The 17,268-nt window shown below is 45.1% G+C and overlaps 1 protein-coding gene across 7 annotated transcripts in view; it reads left to right on the top strand.

Annotated features, from left to right (window-relative positions):
* PCM1 (pericentriolar material 1) overlaps positions 1–17,268 on the top strand; it is a 713,620-nt gene that overhangs the window by 360,139 nt on the left and 336,213 nt on the right. For all 7 annotated transcript variants that reach the window (XM_069200330.1, XM_069200304.1, XM_069200313.1 and 4 more), the window contains exon 24: positions 13,166–13,318. In XM_069200330.1, the coding sequence (XP_069056431.1) occupies positions 13,166–13,318 (153 nt within the window). The remainder of the gene's footprint in view (positions 1–13,165; positions 13,319–17,268) is intronic.

The following is a 17,268-nucleotide window of genomic DNA, read 5'->3' as shown; positions in this document are numbered from 1 at the left end:
CCCTTAACCCTGCACAAGCTGAGATTCAGACTGGATCTTCTCTCTGTCAGAGGGAATAATTCTGCTTCTCAATCTCCAAGACCTTCAACAACATGCCTCAAAATCTAGCTCAGACATCTGACCAAGGCCTCCGCGCCTGGTGCTATAGCTCCTTTCATTTGCCACCAGAACTGATAGACATCATATTTTCAGCATGTCACACCTCTACTAAATCATCTTATGCTTCAAGGTGCAACTTTGGTGTTTGGTGCACAAACAGAAATGTTATGTTATGTTCATTTATAAAGCACAATATCATCCACCAGAGCATCCTGCTGCTCTAGCCTTTCCTATGGTAGATGGGTTATTGAAAAACCAAGTCTTCAGCTTCTTATGGAATAAAAAAAAAAGAGAAAGTGTCTCTTATGTGGAGTGGGGAGGTCATTGCTTGCTTTAGGAGCGAAGTAGAACACCTATGCTGCTGGTCTGGTTCTGTGTATGCTTGAGATGTCTGCGAATAGGGGTTTTGCGCAGTGGAGGCAATTGATGCAGGGAAATGAAACTGTTAAGGTAGGTAGGGCCTAAGTTGTAGATAAACTTGAATGTGTCTGTAGGAAGCTGTTTCTCTCTATATGGTGCACTAAAAAGAAGTACACTGTGCAAAAAGTCCAATTGATCCCCAAAGGTTTGCAGAGGCAGAAATAGATAGGTCTAATGCTCTATTTGTGGTAGTGTGGGCGAGCAGTTAAGTTTATCAAGGAGTTGTATTAAGCATTTGTTGTACTCACAGAGGCAGTAAATGAGACACATACGCAAAGAATAAATCCAAGACCAAATCAGAAAAATAACAGTTGCTTTTATATATGCCTTGAGCCAAAGAACTTTGTTATAAGGTAAGCCGTTTTTAAATTGAAAATACTTTTCAGTTTCAAAAATCAACACAGTGCAATTTTCAGTCTTCAATGCTAACCTATGGGAGGAAAACACAAATACATTACAAATCCAGTCTTTGGGATTTTAGGTCAACACCAGTAAAGGTTCAAATCAGCAGCAAGAGTGCATTCTTAGCAGCAAAGGGGGGGCCGGGAGCAGAGGTCAGTTTCGGGATCATGTGCCCAATGTTAACTAATGGAACTTCTGCTGCTCCTGTACCCCGCAGCTGGACTTCTTCCTCTACTGACTTGCAGAAACCCTCCTCTAGGAAGGTGGACATTGCCACCTCAGCGCCTCCAAGGGTGTGCTGGACTCTGTTCCCTTCCTTTTCAGGTCCTCCACAGCTGGAATCCGTCCCTGGGTTCCTCCGGCTGGTATATGGTTTGTGACAGTAACTGGACAAGCCGAGGCTTCCACTGACTTCAGAGAGAGTCCCTTCTTTCCTCTGCATCCAGGTTCCCTGGTGTAGGTACTCCTCTCTTCAGGGTATCCTCGGGCGGGGGCACGCTATAGTCTTCCTCTAGTCTGTTGGTTTCCTCAGGGTGCACTGGAAGGGTCCTGAATCACACGAACGCCACCCACTAATCCCTGTCTTAGTGTATGGGATGACTGGGTAGGAAACTACCTTGCACCTGGTTGCTGAGGTCCTGTACCATACTTACCTCTCGTGTTTACATCTACCCCCAGCCCCTAGCTAACTACCACACTTACCTTGGTTGGGTTCACTATTTCGCATTCCTCTTATTTAGTATACATACACAAGTAAGTTGAGGAACTTCTAAACTTTTATTTGGGAAGTCAGGTGTTTAACATAGCCTTTTCTCCAAGCTTTTAAAAAGTTTTGAAACTTAAGAGTAGGTAGGTGCATCACATACACTACTCTAACACCAGGTCTTCAGTGGAGATCACTGACCAGTGTGGAGGGGGGGGGGGGGGCTTAGGTACAAAGAACGTAGGTCCCTGTGTAGTAACCCTATCAAAGCTATTTTTCAGGATGATTTTCAGAATCCTGATAGGAAAAGAGAATTAGATGAGGAGGGTGAACCCCAAGTGTTGGAAAGGTAGGTAGCAGGTACTTCCTATGATCTCACTGGCCAAAGCCATGAGGATTCTGAAGAGAACCTTTAACCTGCAGGGAGCTGTGCTGGTAGCACAAGTGGGTGGGGTGCGTAGTACTAGGCCCACTTATTCTGTCCCTGGGTTGGTAAAAAAAAAAAAAAAAAAAGGGTGTCCAGGAGGGGTGTGTCGTCCTCATCTTCCCTTGCCTCGGCTTCTGCTGTGGGCACCACCCCCTCTAGCTCAGATGAGGGATTTCTAGATAGGGGGGATCTGCTTGCTGATTCTTAAGAAGGCCAAACTCAAGTTGAAAAAGCAGCCTCTGGCTCTAGAGAGAGAGGTCCTAGAGATGGAAAGGGAAAGAGAGAATTTGGGGTTAGAACCCCATGGTGGCAGCCTAAGGGAATCCAGGGTCAGGGAAAACGCCTTTCATTCCAGGAATATCAGCACAATAGTCCCTCCTTTATAAGTCTGGGGATGACATTCATAAGTGGATCACTGCTTTAGAGAGGGCATTTAATGTTCAGAACGTCCCTCAGAGGCACTGGGCAGCTATCCTGTGGCTCTCCTTTTGAGACAAAGGTAGAGACAAACTTTTGACTGTGAGGGAGGAAGATGCCGATAACTACCAGGCCTTGAAAGAAGTTCTGTTTGATAGGTTGGGTCACAACTGAGGAGCATAGGAATAAGTTCAGAGAAACTCAGAATGAATCCTCTCAAGACTTCGTAGACTTTGTGGACTGTTCAGTTAAGGCTCTGGAAGGCTGGTTACATGGTAGTAATGTCCAGGGCTGTGAAGGGCGGTACATTATTATCATGAGAAAGCACATCCTTTATAATTGTCTGAAAAGCTGCATCAGTACCTGGTGGACTCAGATTTGACCTCTCCCCAAGAATTGGGCAAGAAGGCAGACAAGTGGGTTTGAACCAGGGAGAGTAAGAAAACTCACAATGGAGGTGTCCAAAAGAAGGGTTGTTCTAAGATCCAGGAGAAGAATGGAAAAAGTCAACTGAAAAGGAGTCTTCATCAGGCCCACACAATTCTTCTGGGGGTGGGTCCAAATCCTCTTCTTTTTCCTCCAAAAAGAAACCTTGGTACTTCCTTTGTAGGGAAAAAGGCCGTAGGGCAGGTGATAGCAACTGCCGTAAGACAACACCAAGAGTACTACTACCACTCCTAGTGCTCCAAGCAATACCATTGATGGTAGTACTTCAATCAAGGGTGTAGCTGGTTTCACCATGGGCAGTGCAGTGGACTCTGGCCTAGTCAGAGAGACCACTGAAGCTGTCATAGTGTCAGAGGATGGCTTTGACTTTGCCACTCTGGCTGCCTGGCCTCCTAATATGAGGAAGTACCGGCAGTACCCCCTCATGAATGGTTTTGAGTCAGAATCCTACAAGGACACAGGTGCCAGTGTCACTATGGTGACTGCAAAACTGGTGTCTCCTGAGCAAATCTTACTTGGTCACAATTACCAAGTTACTAATTCTGATAACATCACTAAGTGCTGCCCCATGGCAGTTGTTAAGCATAACTGGGGGTTTGGGGTGGAGGGAGTGGGGGGTATTATTGTCCCTAAAAGAGTTGTAGTGCCCGCTTCTATTCCTGTAGACTGTCTAATGGCTATGGAGACCTCAGCCTGACCAGAAGTGGAGTTACAGGCCCATGCCGAAATACCGGATTTCCCTGCCAATGTCTTTGTGACACCTAGAGCACAGACCAGTAAACAGGGAGAATCCGGAGCACTGGAGCCTGAAAGTATGGACCAGTCAGCTCCCAAGAGAAGAGGTAGGAAGGGTAAGAAATTACCTCTTGCCTAGGACTCATGCAAGGAGGAGTCTTCTCAGGGAGATGATATTACTCCTTGTGTGTAACCTGCACCAAAGGAGCTGGGAGCTGACACAGCGCAGCTGTTTGGAGGGGGGTCCTCCAAGGAAGAATTGCGTTAGGAGCAGAAATCTTAACCCTCTCTTGAAGGTCTCAGGCAGCAAGCTGCTGCAAGCATGGGCTTTTAGTGGACCCCACAGGGTCCATTAGGAGAATGGATTTCTATACCCTGAGGCTATAGACCCCAGGCCTGGTGCCACAAGGAGGTTGGTCATACCTCAGAGTTTTAGGGCGTTCTTATTAACTTTAGCTAATGGCATCCTCCTTACAGGACATCTTGGGCAAAGCAAGACTTGAGACAGACTTGTCCCACACTTTCACTGACCCCACATCTGAAGACAGAAATTAGTTTTGTTGCTCTTGTGTCACCTACCAAGCCAGTGGCAAGATAGGTGGCACTACAAAGGCCCCTTTAATTCCATTTCCAGTGGTTGGGGCACCCTTTGAGAGCGTAGGGATTGACATTGTCGAACCCCTTGGCCCCCCTACAGCACTTGGGAACTGCTTTGTTCTGGTGGTGGTGAACCATGCCACCAGATACCCAGAGGCCATTCCACTTTGGTCCACTTCAGCTCCTGCAGTGTCCAAAGACCTCCTGGGAATCTTTTCCAGGGTGGGTTTTCCTAAGGAGGTTGTGTCTGTCAGAGGTGCAAGCTTCATGTCTGGATACTTTAAAGCACTGTGGAAGGAATGTAATGTAACCTATAAATTCACTACTCTTTATCCACAGGGAAATGGGTTAGTTGAACGATTCATCAAAACTGATTATAGGACTCTCAGACAAACTGAAGATGGTATGTCCTATTACCATGCCTTCTTTTTGCCTACAGAGAGGTTCCCCAGAAGAGAGTGGGTTACAGTCCATTTGAACTTCTGTTTGGACATCTAGTTAGGGGTCCTCTTGCTATTGTGAAGTAGGGTTCGGAGCAAAACAAACACCCTCCCTAAACAAGACATAGTTAACTATGTACTAGACCTCCGCTCTTGCATGGCAAAGTACATGAAGAAGGCTTCCAAAAATCTTGAGATCAGCTAAGAGCTTCTAAAGCAGTAGCATGACCAAAAGGCTGTACTGACTGTTTACCAGCCAGGACAGAAAGTGTGGGGCTTAGATACTGTGGCCCCAAGAACACTACAAGACAAGTGGAGTGCTTGCCCCACAATCTAAGAGCAGAAAGGTGAGGTCACCTATTTGGTTGACCTGGGCACCCCAAGAAGCCTCCACAGGGTACTTCATGTGAACCGTCTTAGACCTTAATATGATATGGCTGACATGAGCTTGCTCATGGCCACTGATGAAGGGCAGGAACCAGAAAGTGACCCTCTCCCTCACCTTCTCTCCCACAACCCTGTTGATGGTTCAGTGGATGTGCTAGTCTTTGCAGATTGCCTCTGATCAACACCAATCTCACTACAGGCAGGTTCGCAGTCAGTATTTGGAACTCTTTTCCCTGACCCCTAGTCAGACAACTTTGTGTGCCCTTGATGTGGACACGGGTGATACTCTGCCTGTGAAGAGTAACGTCTACAGGCAACCTGACCATATCAGAGATAGCATCAGGGCAGAAGTTCAAAAGATGCTGGATGTGGGGGTGATTGAGTCTTCAGATAGCCCTTGGGCCACAGAGGCCTCAGTGCATTCACTAAGAATAATGCCCTTCCAATTCCTAGGCCAGATGTGCTGATTGTTACACTGGCTTCAGCCAAGTACCTCATCACCTTTGAACTGACAGCAGGCTACTGGTAGATCAAGCTAACTGATGCAGTCAAGCCTAAAACAGCATTTCCATTCCTGGTGGGCATTATCACTTCACATTGATGCCTTTGGTTTGCAAAATGCACCTGCCACATCCCAGAGGTTGGTGAATCAAGTTCTGGCAGGCCTGGCAGACTTTAGTGCAGCATATCTAGATGATATTGCTGTATTTAGCCCCACCTGTCAGGAACACCTGGTCCACCTCAGGAGTGTACTTGATGCCTTGAAAAAGGAAGGCCTCTCTATCATGGCTCAAAATGCCAGATAGGGCAGAGTAAAGTGGTTTAGGTGGGCCACATGGTAGGTGGAGGTCAAGTTCAAACCTTTCAAAGCAAAATCCAGACCATCATGGATGGGGTTGCTTCAACTACCCACACCCAGGTCCGAGCTTTTCTGGGCCTGACTGGATACTACAGGAGATTTGTAAAACGGTCTGGCTCCATTTTAGCCCCCTTGAATGATCTCACGTCTAAAAAAAGATGCCCAGAAAGGTACGACAGTTAGCTATCAAGAGACCTTTAATGCCCTGAAAAGGACCATGTGCTCAGCTCCGATTCTCAAAAGCCCAAACTATTCCAAACAATTCATTGCCCAGACTGATGCTTCTGGAATATGAATAAGGAGCAGTGCTATCACAACTAAATGAAGAGGGCCAGGATCAACCTGTGGCTTTTATCGGCAGAAGGTTTACCCCCAGAGAAAACGGTTGGTCAGCCATTAAGAGGGAAGTCTTTGCTGTGGTTCTGGCCTTGAAGAAGTTGAGGCCATACCTTTTGCACACTCCCTTCATTGTTCAACCAGACCACAAGCACCTCCTCTGGCTTAAACAGATGAAAGGTGAGAACCTCAAACTTTTGAGGTGGTCCATTTCCCTACAGGGGGATGGACTTTACAGTGGAACATAGACCTGGGAGTAACCATGCCAATGTAGTTGGACTTTCCAGATATTTCCATTTAAATAATGAAGACTCAACTGGGCAAGGTTAGTCTCATTAGCTCATTTGTTTGGGGGGGCGGGGGGGATATATAGGAAAGAGACATCTTTCTAGCATAGTTACCCTCACTTTTGGCCTGATGTCAGTGTGTTTGGACTCTAGTTCTTAGGGATCCTGCTCAACAGGACCCCAGTGTCTGTTTTCTTCTCTCTAAATTTGGTTGCTGTACAGTTTTTACACTCAGAATTGGCATACCGGTGCACCTATGTAAGTCCTTTGTATATGGCACTTATGTACCCAGGGCATTGGTAGACCGGGGTCCCACATGGGATGCAGCATGTATTGTGCCACCCATGGGGGAGCCATGCAAACTGGGACTACTGGCATGCCATTGCAGCCTGTGTGAAATGGTGCATTCACCTTTCACCCCAGACATAAGGTTTCTCTTATCACGGTCACTGCACTCTGACCCTATAAGTCACTCTTAAGGTAGGCGCTTCAGCTCCAGGGCAAGGCGCATGATTCTGTGTGAGGACACCCCTGTGTGAGGAGAGGTGCCCCAACAAACCCCAGAGCCTATTTTCTGAGCTTTGTAATTGTGATGAAGCCATCTTAACATATGTTATGGACACTGTTCAACACAAGATGTCCAACTACATAATGACTTCACCAAACCTAGGCATGTTTGGTATCAAAGCTGGAGTTGTGCAGCTACACGGATTCTAGTGTTAGTTGCATGATCGTATGTACTCTGCAGGTTCCCTAGAGGATCCCCCATAACTGCCTGTACAGCCGTGCAGGGTCTGCATGTCTGCTCGTGCTGCTGCCGACCTCAGACACTGTTCTGCCCTCCTGCTGCTGAGCTTAACTTGGGCAGGGGAAGGCAGAACAAAGGATTTCCTGTAAGAGAAAGGTGTGACACCTCTCCTATAGAAACGGGTGTCACCAGGTTGGGGTGGCGGTGCCCCTGAGCGCCACCAGACTGCTTTAAATGGCACATTTGATGCCCTCCTTGCATAAACCTGTTTACTGTAGTGCAGTAGTCACTAGCTCCTGTTCTGGCGCAAAACTGCACCAATTGGTGAGTGACCACCCCCAGTCCAGCTCCTCCCCTAGGAAAGTGCACAGAGCTCTGCCAGGTAGCCACTTAATTTTGCCATCTTGAAAATAAGATGAGCAGAGGCCCGTGGGAGCATCTGACTGGTTAGTCCAGCTTGGTGACGTCCCTGCCCCCACCTGATAGGTGGGTCACTGAAGTTAGTGTCCAACCCTCATCCTGGGTTACTTAAGGGCTTTCCTGAAGGTGGGACCCCAGATTCATCTGTAAGACTTCCAAATCTGTCAACAAGTCTCCTCTGCAAGATGCTTCTTCAACCTGGACACCGGAACCGCAGCTGTATTTCGCTAGAACTGAAAGCAAGACTGGGACCAGTAGGAGTTCTTCAAAACTTCTGCAAGCGCGTGGCCGTGCATTCTTCAGAGTCACAGAACTCTGCCTGCACTTAGGAAAGCAAGAAGGAATCTACCTTGGAGTGAAGGAGTTAATACTCTGCATCAGGGATCCTGCTGTCCCACAAACTCTTCAAGGTTCTACAACACAGGTGGTGGTTCTATGGCTCTCCAGAGGTCTGATCTATCTTCTTTGCAACTGGGAAGTCTGTAGTTCCTTGGTGGAGCTGCTTGACCAGAATCCCTGTGCACCGCGTCTGTTTGTTGTTGCCAAGGCTTGTTGGCTCTCCAGTCTGGAGACCTAGCTCCAAGAAGCCCCAGCCTCCAATACTACACAGCTCCAAGAGCGGTGTCTTCTCTGCAACCCCTGTGACCTGGGCTCTTTGCTGGGCTGCTGAGGCCTCAATGTGCTGGCTGCCAAAGGGTCCACCTGGGGGCTTCAATGATTCCTGTTGGATCACCTGCTTGCTGAGGGCTTGCCCTGACCTACCTGCCAAGGTTGGATCACCTGGGCCTTGCTGGTCCCCACGAATTCTGCAAACTCTGTGCAACACTTACCTCCATTTGTCAAGGCTTGTTGGTGAACCCGCTGTCCCCTCTGCAGTTCGAAGACCTGCGTGGGACAGCTCATCGACAACTCCAGGGATTTCCTGCATCTTCTTTGTCCACTGTCCAACAGTAAAACATCTCCGAGAAGGGTGGGCATTGCTCTCCTGGGTACCTTCGGATGGTCTGTACTCTGTCCCTTCTTTCCTTAGGTCATCTTCTTCAGGAATCCACACCTGGGTTCCACCGACCGGTCCACATGTCACAACAGCAGCTGGACAACCGAGGTCCTCATAGATTTCACTGGGAGATTCTGACACAACTTCACCCCCTATGCACTTGAGCTCCCTGCTGTAGCTACTCCAGTATTCTGGATATCCACAGGTGGGGCACTATCCAACCTAACTTGTCCCAACAGGTTGCCTCAGGGTCCTATGAGAAGGGTCCTAAAATGTGAAAACTCCAACCATGACTTCCCCTATGGATACTCACCCGAGGTTACAACTCTGCACATGGTCGACTGGGGAATCCTACCTACTTAATTTTGCGGTTTTAGTACTTCCCCAATCCTAAGGGTCCCTGGGTGGTAGTGTGGGTTAGGATTGATTTTCGCATTTCTTTTTCTAGTATATGTTTTGGCCCACCCCATAGGGGCCCATGTTATTTTATGCTTTTACTTACCTGTTTCTTAGTATATTTTTGTATGACCATATCTCTAGTTAGGAGTTATACCAGAATTAGACCTTGAGTGTGTGTTCTAATAAATATTACATAATTTTCTAACAGCTGTGTTGTTCTTTCCTGTGTGGTATTTACAACCGCTTTACACCCTCCTGGATAAGCCTTAGCTGCTCTCCACAGCTACCCGTATAAATGATCTGGTTATCTAGAGCTGCCTGAACTTTCACTAAGGGTTGTCTGGACTCAGTGCAGAGTGCGTCACCCATAGGTGTACACCATATACCGAGCCAGCCTCCTATAAACATGACGAAATTGAGGGGCTTCGTTCTAGAATGTGTGTGTTTGGGGAGGGGAGGGGGGACAGGAACACCCTGGGGGAGTCTCCTACCACAGCGACATCCTGAACTTTGAATCCCTCCTACACAACACAAAGAATATCTTTGTCTGGAGGAATCACACCCTCTCTTGGGTGGGACATCCCAAGTGGGAGTTAAAAACATCCCACATTTCTTTTGGTCATGTGCAAAATTACTGATGTCTCGCTATCCAGTTACCTTGAAAGCGGGGAAAAATGGATGGAAACAGACGTTGCTATGCCAGGGTTGGTGCTTTAGGACTTTGGTGACGTTATCTGATGCCACTTCTGGCATCAGTACGAAGGCAGCGCCACCCTACTAGTGTTGTGGAAACTTTGAAGTTGTTGGCGCCAGTCTAACATTTGGGATTATTGTACAGAAGAGGATATAGTAGTTAATGGAAAGATCATTACCACAGGTAAGTAACTTTTTCTACAAGTTTACAGCTGTTTATTCCTGTTGGTAGGCTACTGTAGTTTGGTAGATATTGCTCTGTTTATGATGATTGATGAGGAAGAAATTGGTGGGGAGACTAAGGGACTAATTTTGAGTAAGTTACTCCCACGCTCTGACGAAATACCCTTCTGCCAAATTCAGAAATGTCTACCTGTACTATTTACAGGAACCACCATAATAGCAGTTCCTGTGACCACATTGGAACTTTGCTGTATGGCTCTGTCAAACATGATAGAGCTGTATGGAAAAGTTTCAAAACTTCCAGTGGGTTTTTGTTTTTGAAAATTAAAAAAACAAAAAAAACAAATCCAAATTCGATCACTCAATCTCTTCCTCAAGGCGTGGACGTTCAGAATGCTTACTCTGGCTCAGGTTTTATGTGTCCTGGACCCAGGAGCATGCATGGTAGCATTGGACTTGCAGGATGCTTATTTTCATATTCCTGTCCTGCCTGCCCATACAAGTTATTTGCGGTTTACAGTAGGCCATGAGCACTTTTAGTTTAACATTCTCCCCTTTGGCCTTAACAGCACCCGTTGTGTTTTCACCAAGACGATGGTGGTGATTGCAGCTCATCTGCACTCACCAGGGGTTTCAGTCTTCCCCAAGTGACTGGCTGTTGAAGGCGGGCTCGCCCCAGGCTGCCATCTCCCACCTTTGGACTTTGGCAGATGTCCTGCATTCGCTGGGGTTCACTTTCAAGTTGCCAAAGACATACCTGACTCCCTCTCATATGCTCCCTTTCATCAGAGCTCTTCTGGACACAGTGCAGTCTATCTTTCGAGGCCAGGGGTTACACTATTCAACTACTTCGAATGCTGGCTGTTGAAGGCGAGCTAGTCCCAGGCAGTTGTCACCCACCTCCAGACTATAGGTGAATCTCCTAACATTGTTGGGGTTCACTATAAATGTGATGACACAACTGACTCCTTTGCAGATGCTTCTTTTCATCTGAGCCATCCTGAATCTGTGTCATTTGGGACATGTACTGTGAGCACTGGTGGCAGTAGCCTATTTCTGAATCCATAGTATTAGCCTTGCCTTTCACCTCTTCAAAATAAGAGTGAGAAGCCAACAGGTCCCACTTATGTAAAGTTCTGCTTACATGTCGTGTCCAGACCCTGCACTGATATCCTGTGTTTATCTCAAGTGCACCTGCATATTTAGTGAATGGAAGCAGGATTCAGTGATTTTGAATGCTGAAGCCACTACTGTCAATTTTGGATTTATCCTGGTTTGACATGGCAGAAAATGGCTGTTCTGATTCAGCTTCCCTAGGCAGTGGAAATATATTGCCTGTGATTTGTGATCTGGTGAATGTATCCCTCTACACTAAAGCAGAGATGGATGGAGAAGGGGCTGCCATTAGTAATTTATAGTAACCTTTTTAGCAGGGTATTGCAGGTTAGTTCTTCCTGGGCACTGCCATTTTGTTGTTTGTGGGGAGAGGTGGTGAGACAACAGATTTAACTGCTAGAGAGAAGTATGTGGGCAGGACTTTGTCATTTTGTCTTTCCCTTGAATGGCTTTTCCAGGAGCACCGATGACAGCCTGGTGCAGACCATCACAAATTATTGTGCTCATATTATTAGTACTCCTACTTGGAGCCTGCCTCACCAGTTCCCGCTGAGAGAGCCTACACCGTTCACAAAAACTGTCTCAGTGCTACAGCACGAAAATGAAGTGCGAAAAGGAACAATGTGAAACTGATTGTTGGACTTTAGACTTTGGGTCCACAACTTATACTTGGAAATAGTGTATGTAGGTGGAACCTAAATTTTCCCCCTTGGTGTCAGTTTCAAGATTTTTCACCTACTAAGGAAGAGGGTACTTAGGAGAGTAATCAGAGTTGCTGTGATTCAAGGCTGACATTGCTGATAACCAGTGTCCAAGAGGCAAGGGGGCGGAACTTCAATTCTGTGATTCATACTTTAGAGTTCTGGGTCGGACTTAGATTCAGAAAACTGCCTGCTGAGAGGGGAGAAGTAACAACTTGTCTCCTAGGGGCTGCCTTCCTGAGGGTATGAAGCTGTCTCTGGTTCCAGAGAGAGGAGCGGCACTAGCTAATCACTGTAGGGTCAGAGGTGACCTGTGTGCTCAAGAGCTTTCTTGTTTCCCTCCATACCCAAGAAGAGTCGGTGTGAACATGTAACTCACCAATATCCCCTCTCCAGCAACTGCCACTAAGGAAGACTAAAGATCCTGTGCTTGACTCTGCTTTTGGAGCCTCCAGAGCACCATAACCCTCCAGTGTGGACTGGAGGAAGGAAAAACCCGCCACCAGAACTGGACTTGCTCGATTGGAGTGTCTTTGTCCGTGTTGCAGCGTTTTCCACCAGCCCAATATGGAGAAGAGGAGGCTTGGGTCCTGAATGAGCTTGTGCAACTTTGCTTGTGCAACTTTGCTTGTGCTGTAGTTGTAGATTTCACAACCATCCTTGGAGATCCCCGAGGTGTACTTCGCCTCAGATAAAGTTAACACCTAAACAGAAAGTTGCCTGAGAACCTGACTGTTAGATTCAGTTTTCCCATGTTCGGTGACAAGTAAGCTCTAAGGCTTCTGTTTGTCAGTATGGAAACCCATTTTGCATCCGTAGAAGACCTTAGCTGCGGTATGATTAATTGAGTTGGGGTGTTATTTACGTATTTTTTATGTTGTTGTTTTTTTTTTTTTCACAAAAGCTCTGGACTGGACTACAATATTATGCCTGTTGTTTAACTGCTTGCGTTATGACCATCCTCGCCCAGTTCCTCCATGAGAGTCCTTGAGCTGTTTACCCACGCTACACTGAAAGGCCACTGCGGGGTTGGTTGGTACATGACCAAGTTAGCAGAATCCTAATAGGGCAGACCTTAGGATACTAGAGGATAGCAACTTCATGCTCCACAATGAACCCCAGTAACCTCTGCTTGGACACTAGCCATCCCTAATGGGGTCTGGCACTGTCATCATTATCCCAGTGACCACAGTTGCTGGTGTTAGTCTTAGTAGGGGATTTCAGTTTTGAATAATGTGCAGAGTAATCAATCAAACACATTTTAGAAGCTAAGTAACAATGATTTTGTGAAACTGATGCACCTTCATTACATACAGTATTTTAAAGATAATGCACATGTTTTTTTTCCTAAGGACTTGAAAGTGGTGCAAGCATTTGCAGCTCGTGTGATCCTACTCCATTAAAAAACGTGCATGCCCAAAGCGAAGAAAATAAGGCACTAGTAAGAAATAATCCTGATCACTTGGAAACAGTAAAAATCGGTCGATCTAATGAAATATCTTCAGGTATTTACTCAGTAAATAAAAAGTTATATTTTTGTGAAATGCATGTGTTCACAGTTTGGTTTTTATGTTTGTGCACACTTAATTGTGTTATTAGCTAATAGAGCTCAGCAGTGAATTTGTATGTGCCAAATGTCTTTATCCACTTTGCTGCTGTTGCACTGAGATCTCAGGAGTAAAGTTTCTGATTGCTACTTTTAGCTGCCTGTCCCTCACCTTTAGAATTTCCCCAGATGACTGGCCGGATCCTGAAGCTTTTAACAGAATTGCTGTGGAATGCCGGTAGGTGATGTCATGCGGCTCCTCATCAAATTTATTCCTCACTATAAGTGATGAATGGAGCCACATATAAGTGCTACTCCAGCACGCTAAGTTCTGATGGATACTTTGAAGCACAAATTCTTCACCTTGTCAAGATTCTCCTGGCGCCTGTCTGTATCTGGAAAACCTTTAAAGCAGTACACCTGGGCACTGCTAGGTGGTGATGTGTGGCTTCACACTAGCTTTGTTTTGCTTCAGAAATGGTGAACACAGCTGCATGTAGGTGCCACCCTTGTATGCTGAGGGCAGTTCCTTTCTTTCTGCACCTTCAGATGCAGATCTGGAGCTCTATAGCTTCTGTATCTATTTTTCCTGATTATCCCCCCAAAAATGTTTCCACTGTACAAAAAAAAATGGCCTCTCTTACAATGACAGGGTTTAGACCTTGTAGCCACTGGCACAAATTTCTGAGCATGTCCCCATGAGGTGTACACTGGTGTTTGACGTCAGACTACGACTCCAAGAATTGCCACTTATGTGCCCAGATGATCTCGAAGTACCTCCTATGTTCTGAAGCTTTATGTTCAAAACATGCAAGACTATGCACTGTTCTTGGTTGAAATAGAGAGTAAATGTCCCATGCCTGCTCTTGAATTTATTTCCTCAGCATATCTTCATTGTGGTTGAAGTCTTTGGGTAAGTGAAAGTTAAAAAGCTTTAAAAGTCCAAGCGGAAATCTGCCCCTTCCCACCATTCTCGATATCCAGAGAGCATCAACCTGCCACCAGTTTTCACTCATGAGGAGCAGATTCAGAGTCTTATTCTGATGCTCCCCGCCTTCCAGGTCTGTTGAGTGTTGCAGCAAATCAAGGCCCATACAGAGGCCGTGCTGTGGATTTTTGACAAGCTTATGTCTCCCTCTGTTGGGTGATTTCAGGCCCCAAGGATCTTCAAGGGCTTTCAGTCAGGCTACTACCCCGGTTCACCTTTGCCCAGTGATACCCCCTTGAAGGTTACACACCATCTTTGATGACCGATGCGGTCCCGATGCCACCCACTTGGACATGGACGCCAGCACCAGAATAGGATCCACACCCTGTAATGGTTTCAGATTCTGAACCAGACTTTGTCTGGACCTTCATCGAGGATGTGCCATGATCCTGTTATGGCGCTGCCTACTGGAAACCCTTCCAACTCTGACATGCTGCCCTTCTGCAAAAGTTACGCAAAGGCAAATAAAATTTTCTCCTCAGACTCTTTTGGTGACGATGAAAACACATTTGTCCCACAATATGAATAAAACCTGGTATGAAGACCTACAGGATTCCTCCTGGTTCAACCTCAGAGGAGAGTGCATCATTGGCTATAGTGATCAGAAGGGCTGGAGCGTCCCTTAACCTGCAGCTCCCAACTAATCCTAAATGTTCTTAATATAAGCCTCTGGCTGATACATTATCTAAATGTTTATTGAAACATGGGGACCGGTTTTCTAGAGCCTCTGGCATCAAGGACAGAAACCAAGTGTACTGCAGCCATTTCACAGCCTACTGAGCAATATTTAAGCGAGATGTGCTCCAGGTGACGATCAATCCCATGAGACATCACAGAGGTAGTTAGTGGAAATTCAAACCCTCATTATTAAAGAACTATACACTCAAGAACACGAAAGATACATTTTAAATATTTATTTAAAATCATAACCCTTGTCTAGTGCACTAAATATGAATTGTGACCACAATGAACACAAATAAAACGGCAGCTGCAATGTTCACCAAAAACATAAATGATAAGAAGAATTGTCCTAACATGGTTACTATGGTACGTTTATAACAATCCTACCATCATTCTGCTGCTTCTAAGCACTAATTTAATTCTAGCACTGCAGAAAAAAAGCTGTTTGAGAGGTGGTACACACTGGCTTACCTGTTTGGACAATAGATTTCATATCACAGAAGGACAGCTGTGCTTATAAGTCTTTGAACAAGCACAGGCTACATTGCTCCCCTCCCAGTAACATTCAGATTCTCTACAGCCTGTCTGCCTCACCTGATCTGAAGATTCCCATTAACCCGTCACTCAACATTTATAACATAACCTTGTTGTTAGAAAATCTTAGCAAAAACAACTAACAGAAAGTGGCCTAAAGTCCTTCAATTAGTTTTGTTCTACAAAAAATAACATTAAAGCAGCACATTGTTGTCAACAGTAGAGAAACATAAAAAAAATAACAGACTAATGTAAAATGAAACAGCGTTCAAATTAAATGTTGCAAATATATTCACGTAAGCTTGATGATCACATGGCAGAACATATTAAAAACTAAATGACGTCACACACATGCAGCACTTCACTAATCCTACATATCCACTTTCTGATTGACTGGCACGTGTAAGTCACAGGGGAGTTGCCAGAATAGAAAAAAAATATTCATGTCCCAGTAATGATCAGGAATACACATACAGTAATATATTTGTAAATACATATAGTTGCAAGACAAATGAAGGCAGCTAGGAGGTTTAATTTCATTTTCAAATTATTGCGGCTAGGTACAAAACTGGAGACAAAAACATTAGAGGTGCAAACTGTCCATTTGTAGACTTTTTCTTCATGTAATATCTGAAAAAGGATGAACTTTATGTGCACGTCACAGCACAACCTTGTCATTTGCCAAATTCTCCCTGCTGCAGAGCTGACATGGATCTTCCAAGAAATAGGGGCCATTAATGACAATGATGGTGCTGTAATAGCTTGTTGAAGAGTACGGTCTGAGCTTGATATTGTTGGTCGGGTTGTTGGCATTGAAGCTTGGGTGTGCACTTATTGGAGAGGAGCATCTTGGTAATCAAAGGATGTAGTCAGTATCTGAGATATATATATATATATATATATATATATATATATATATATATATATATATATATATATATATATATATATATATATATATATATATATATTTTTTTTTTTTTAAGAAAACATTTTTATTGATTTTAATGACCGGTCATAAACAGTTTCACACAAGAAGAGATTGTTCTTCAAACAGCACACGTAAATGTTATAATCATTGATATCATCATATATTGCATAGTTCTTTTAACTGCTGCATAGCAGTGCAGTATGATTGGTGCAGTCTTAATGGCTGAATGGCTTCTCTCATATTAAATGCTGCTATTGACTTTGGTTCTAGTGGCACATCCAGATAGAAAGCTTCAAAACAGTTTACGCACCAAAAAGGTGGCTTCACCAGAGGAGCTTGGAACATGCAGAACGAAAGTCCAAGTTATACTCATTGCAGTCAATGATTCTTCTGTGACATAAAATGCAATGCCTTCATGGCACTGTTGCTCAGTTGGCTAGATGTCATTTCTGCTCAAACTTAAATTCATGTAGGCCTTGTTTCTTTACTAGAATTAAAATGCGAATTGCACAATAGGTTATCAGTAGGGTTAGCTGTAAGTCAACCAGGCTTGAAAGGAATGAGTTGAAGAATAAAGGAATGAGTTCTAATATGGCTTTAAAAGAATCAGTAAGCCAGATCCAATATTTTTAAAACAGTAGTTATGCCAGTTGTGTTTGAAGAATGAAAAATAGTCTGCAGCAGGTCAGCAAAATGGATTGGAAACTGCATTTGCAGGACTGTTTGAATTTCAGGCACAGAACAGGCTGTGTGCAGGTCAAGGGTTTCTGCTGCA

This window comes from Pleurodeles waltl, chromosome 1_2 (assembly GCF_031143425.1).
Source record: "Pleurodeles waltl isolate 20211129_DDA chromosome 1_2, aPleWal1.hap1.20221129, whole genome shotgun sequence".
NCBI classification, from domain to species: Eukaryota; Metazoa; Chordata; class Amphibia; order Caudata; family Salamandridae; genus Pleurodeles; species Pleurodeles waltl.
This window is presented reverse-complemented; position numbering and strand designations above follow the sequence as displayed.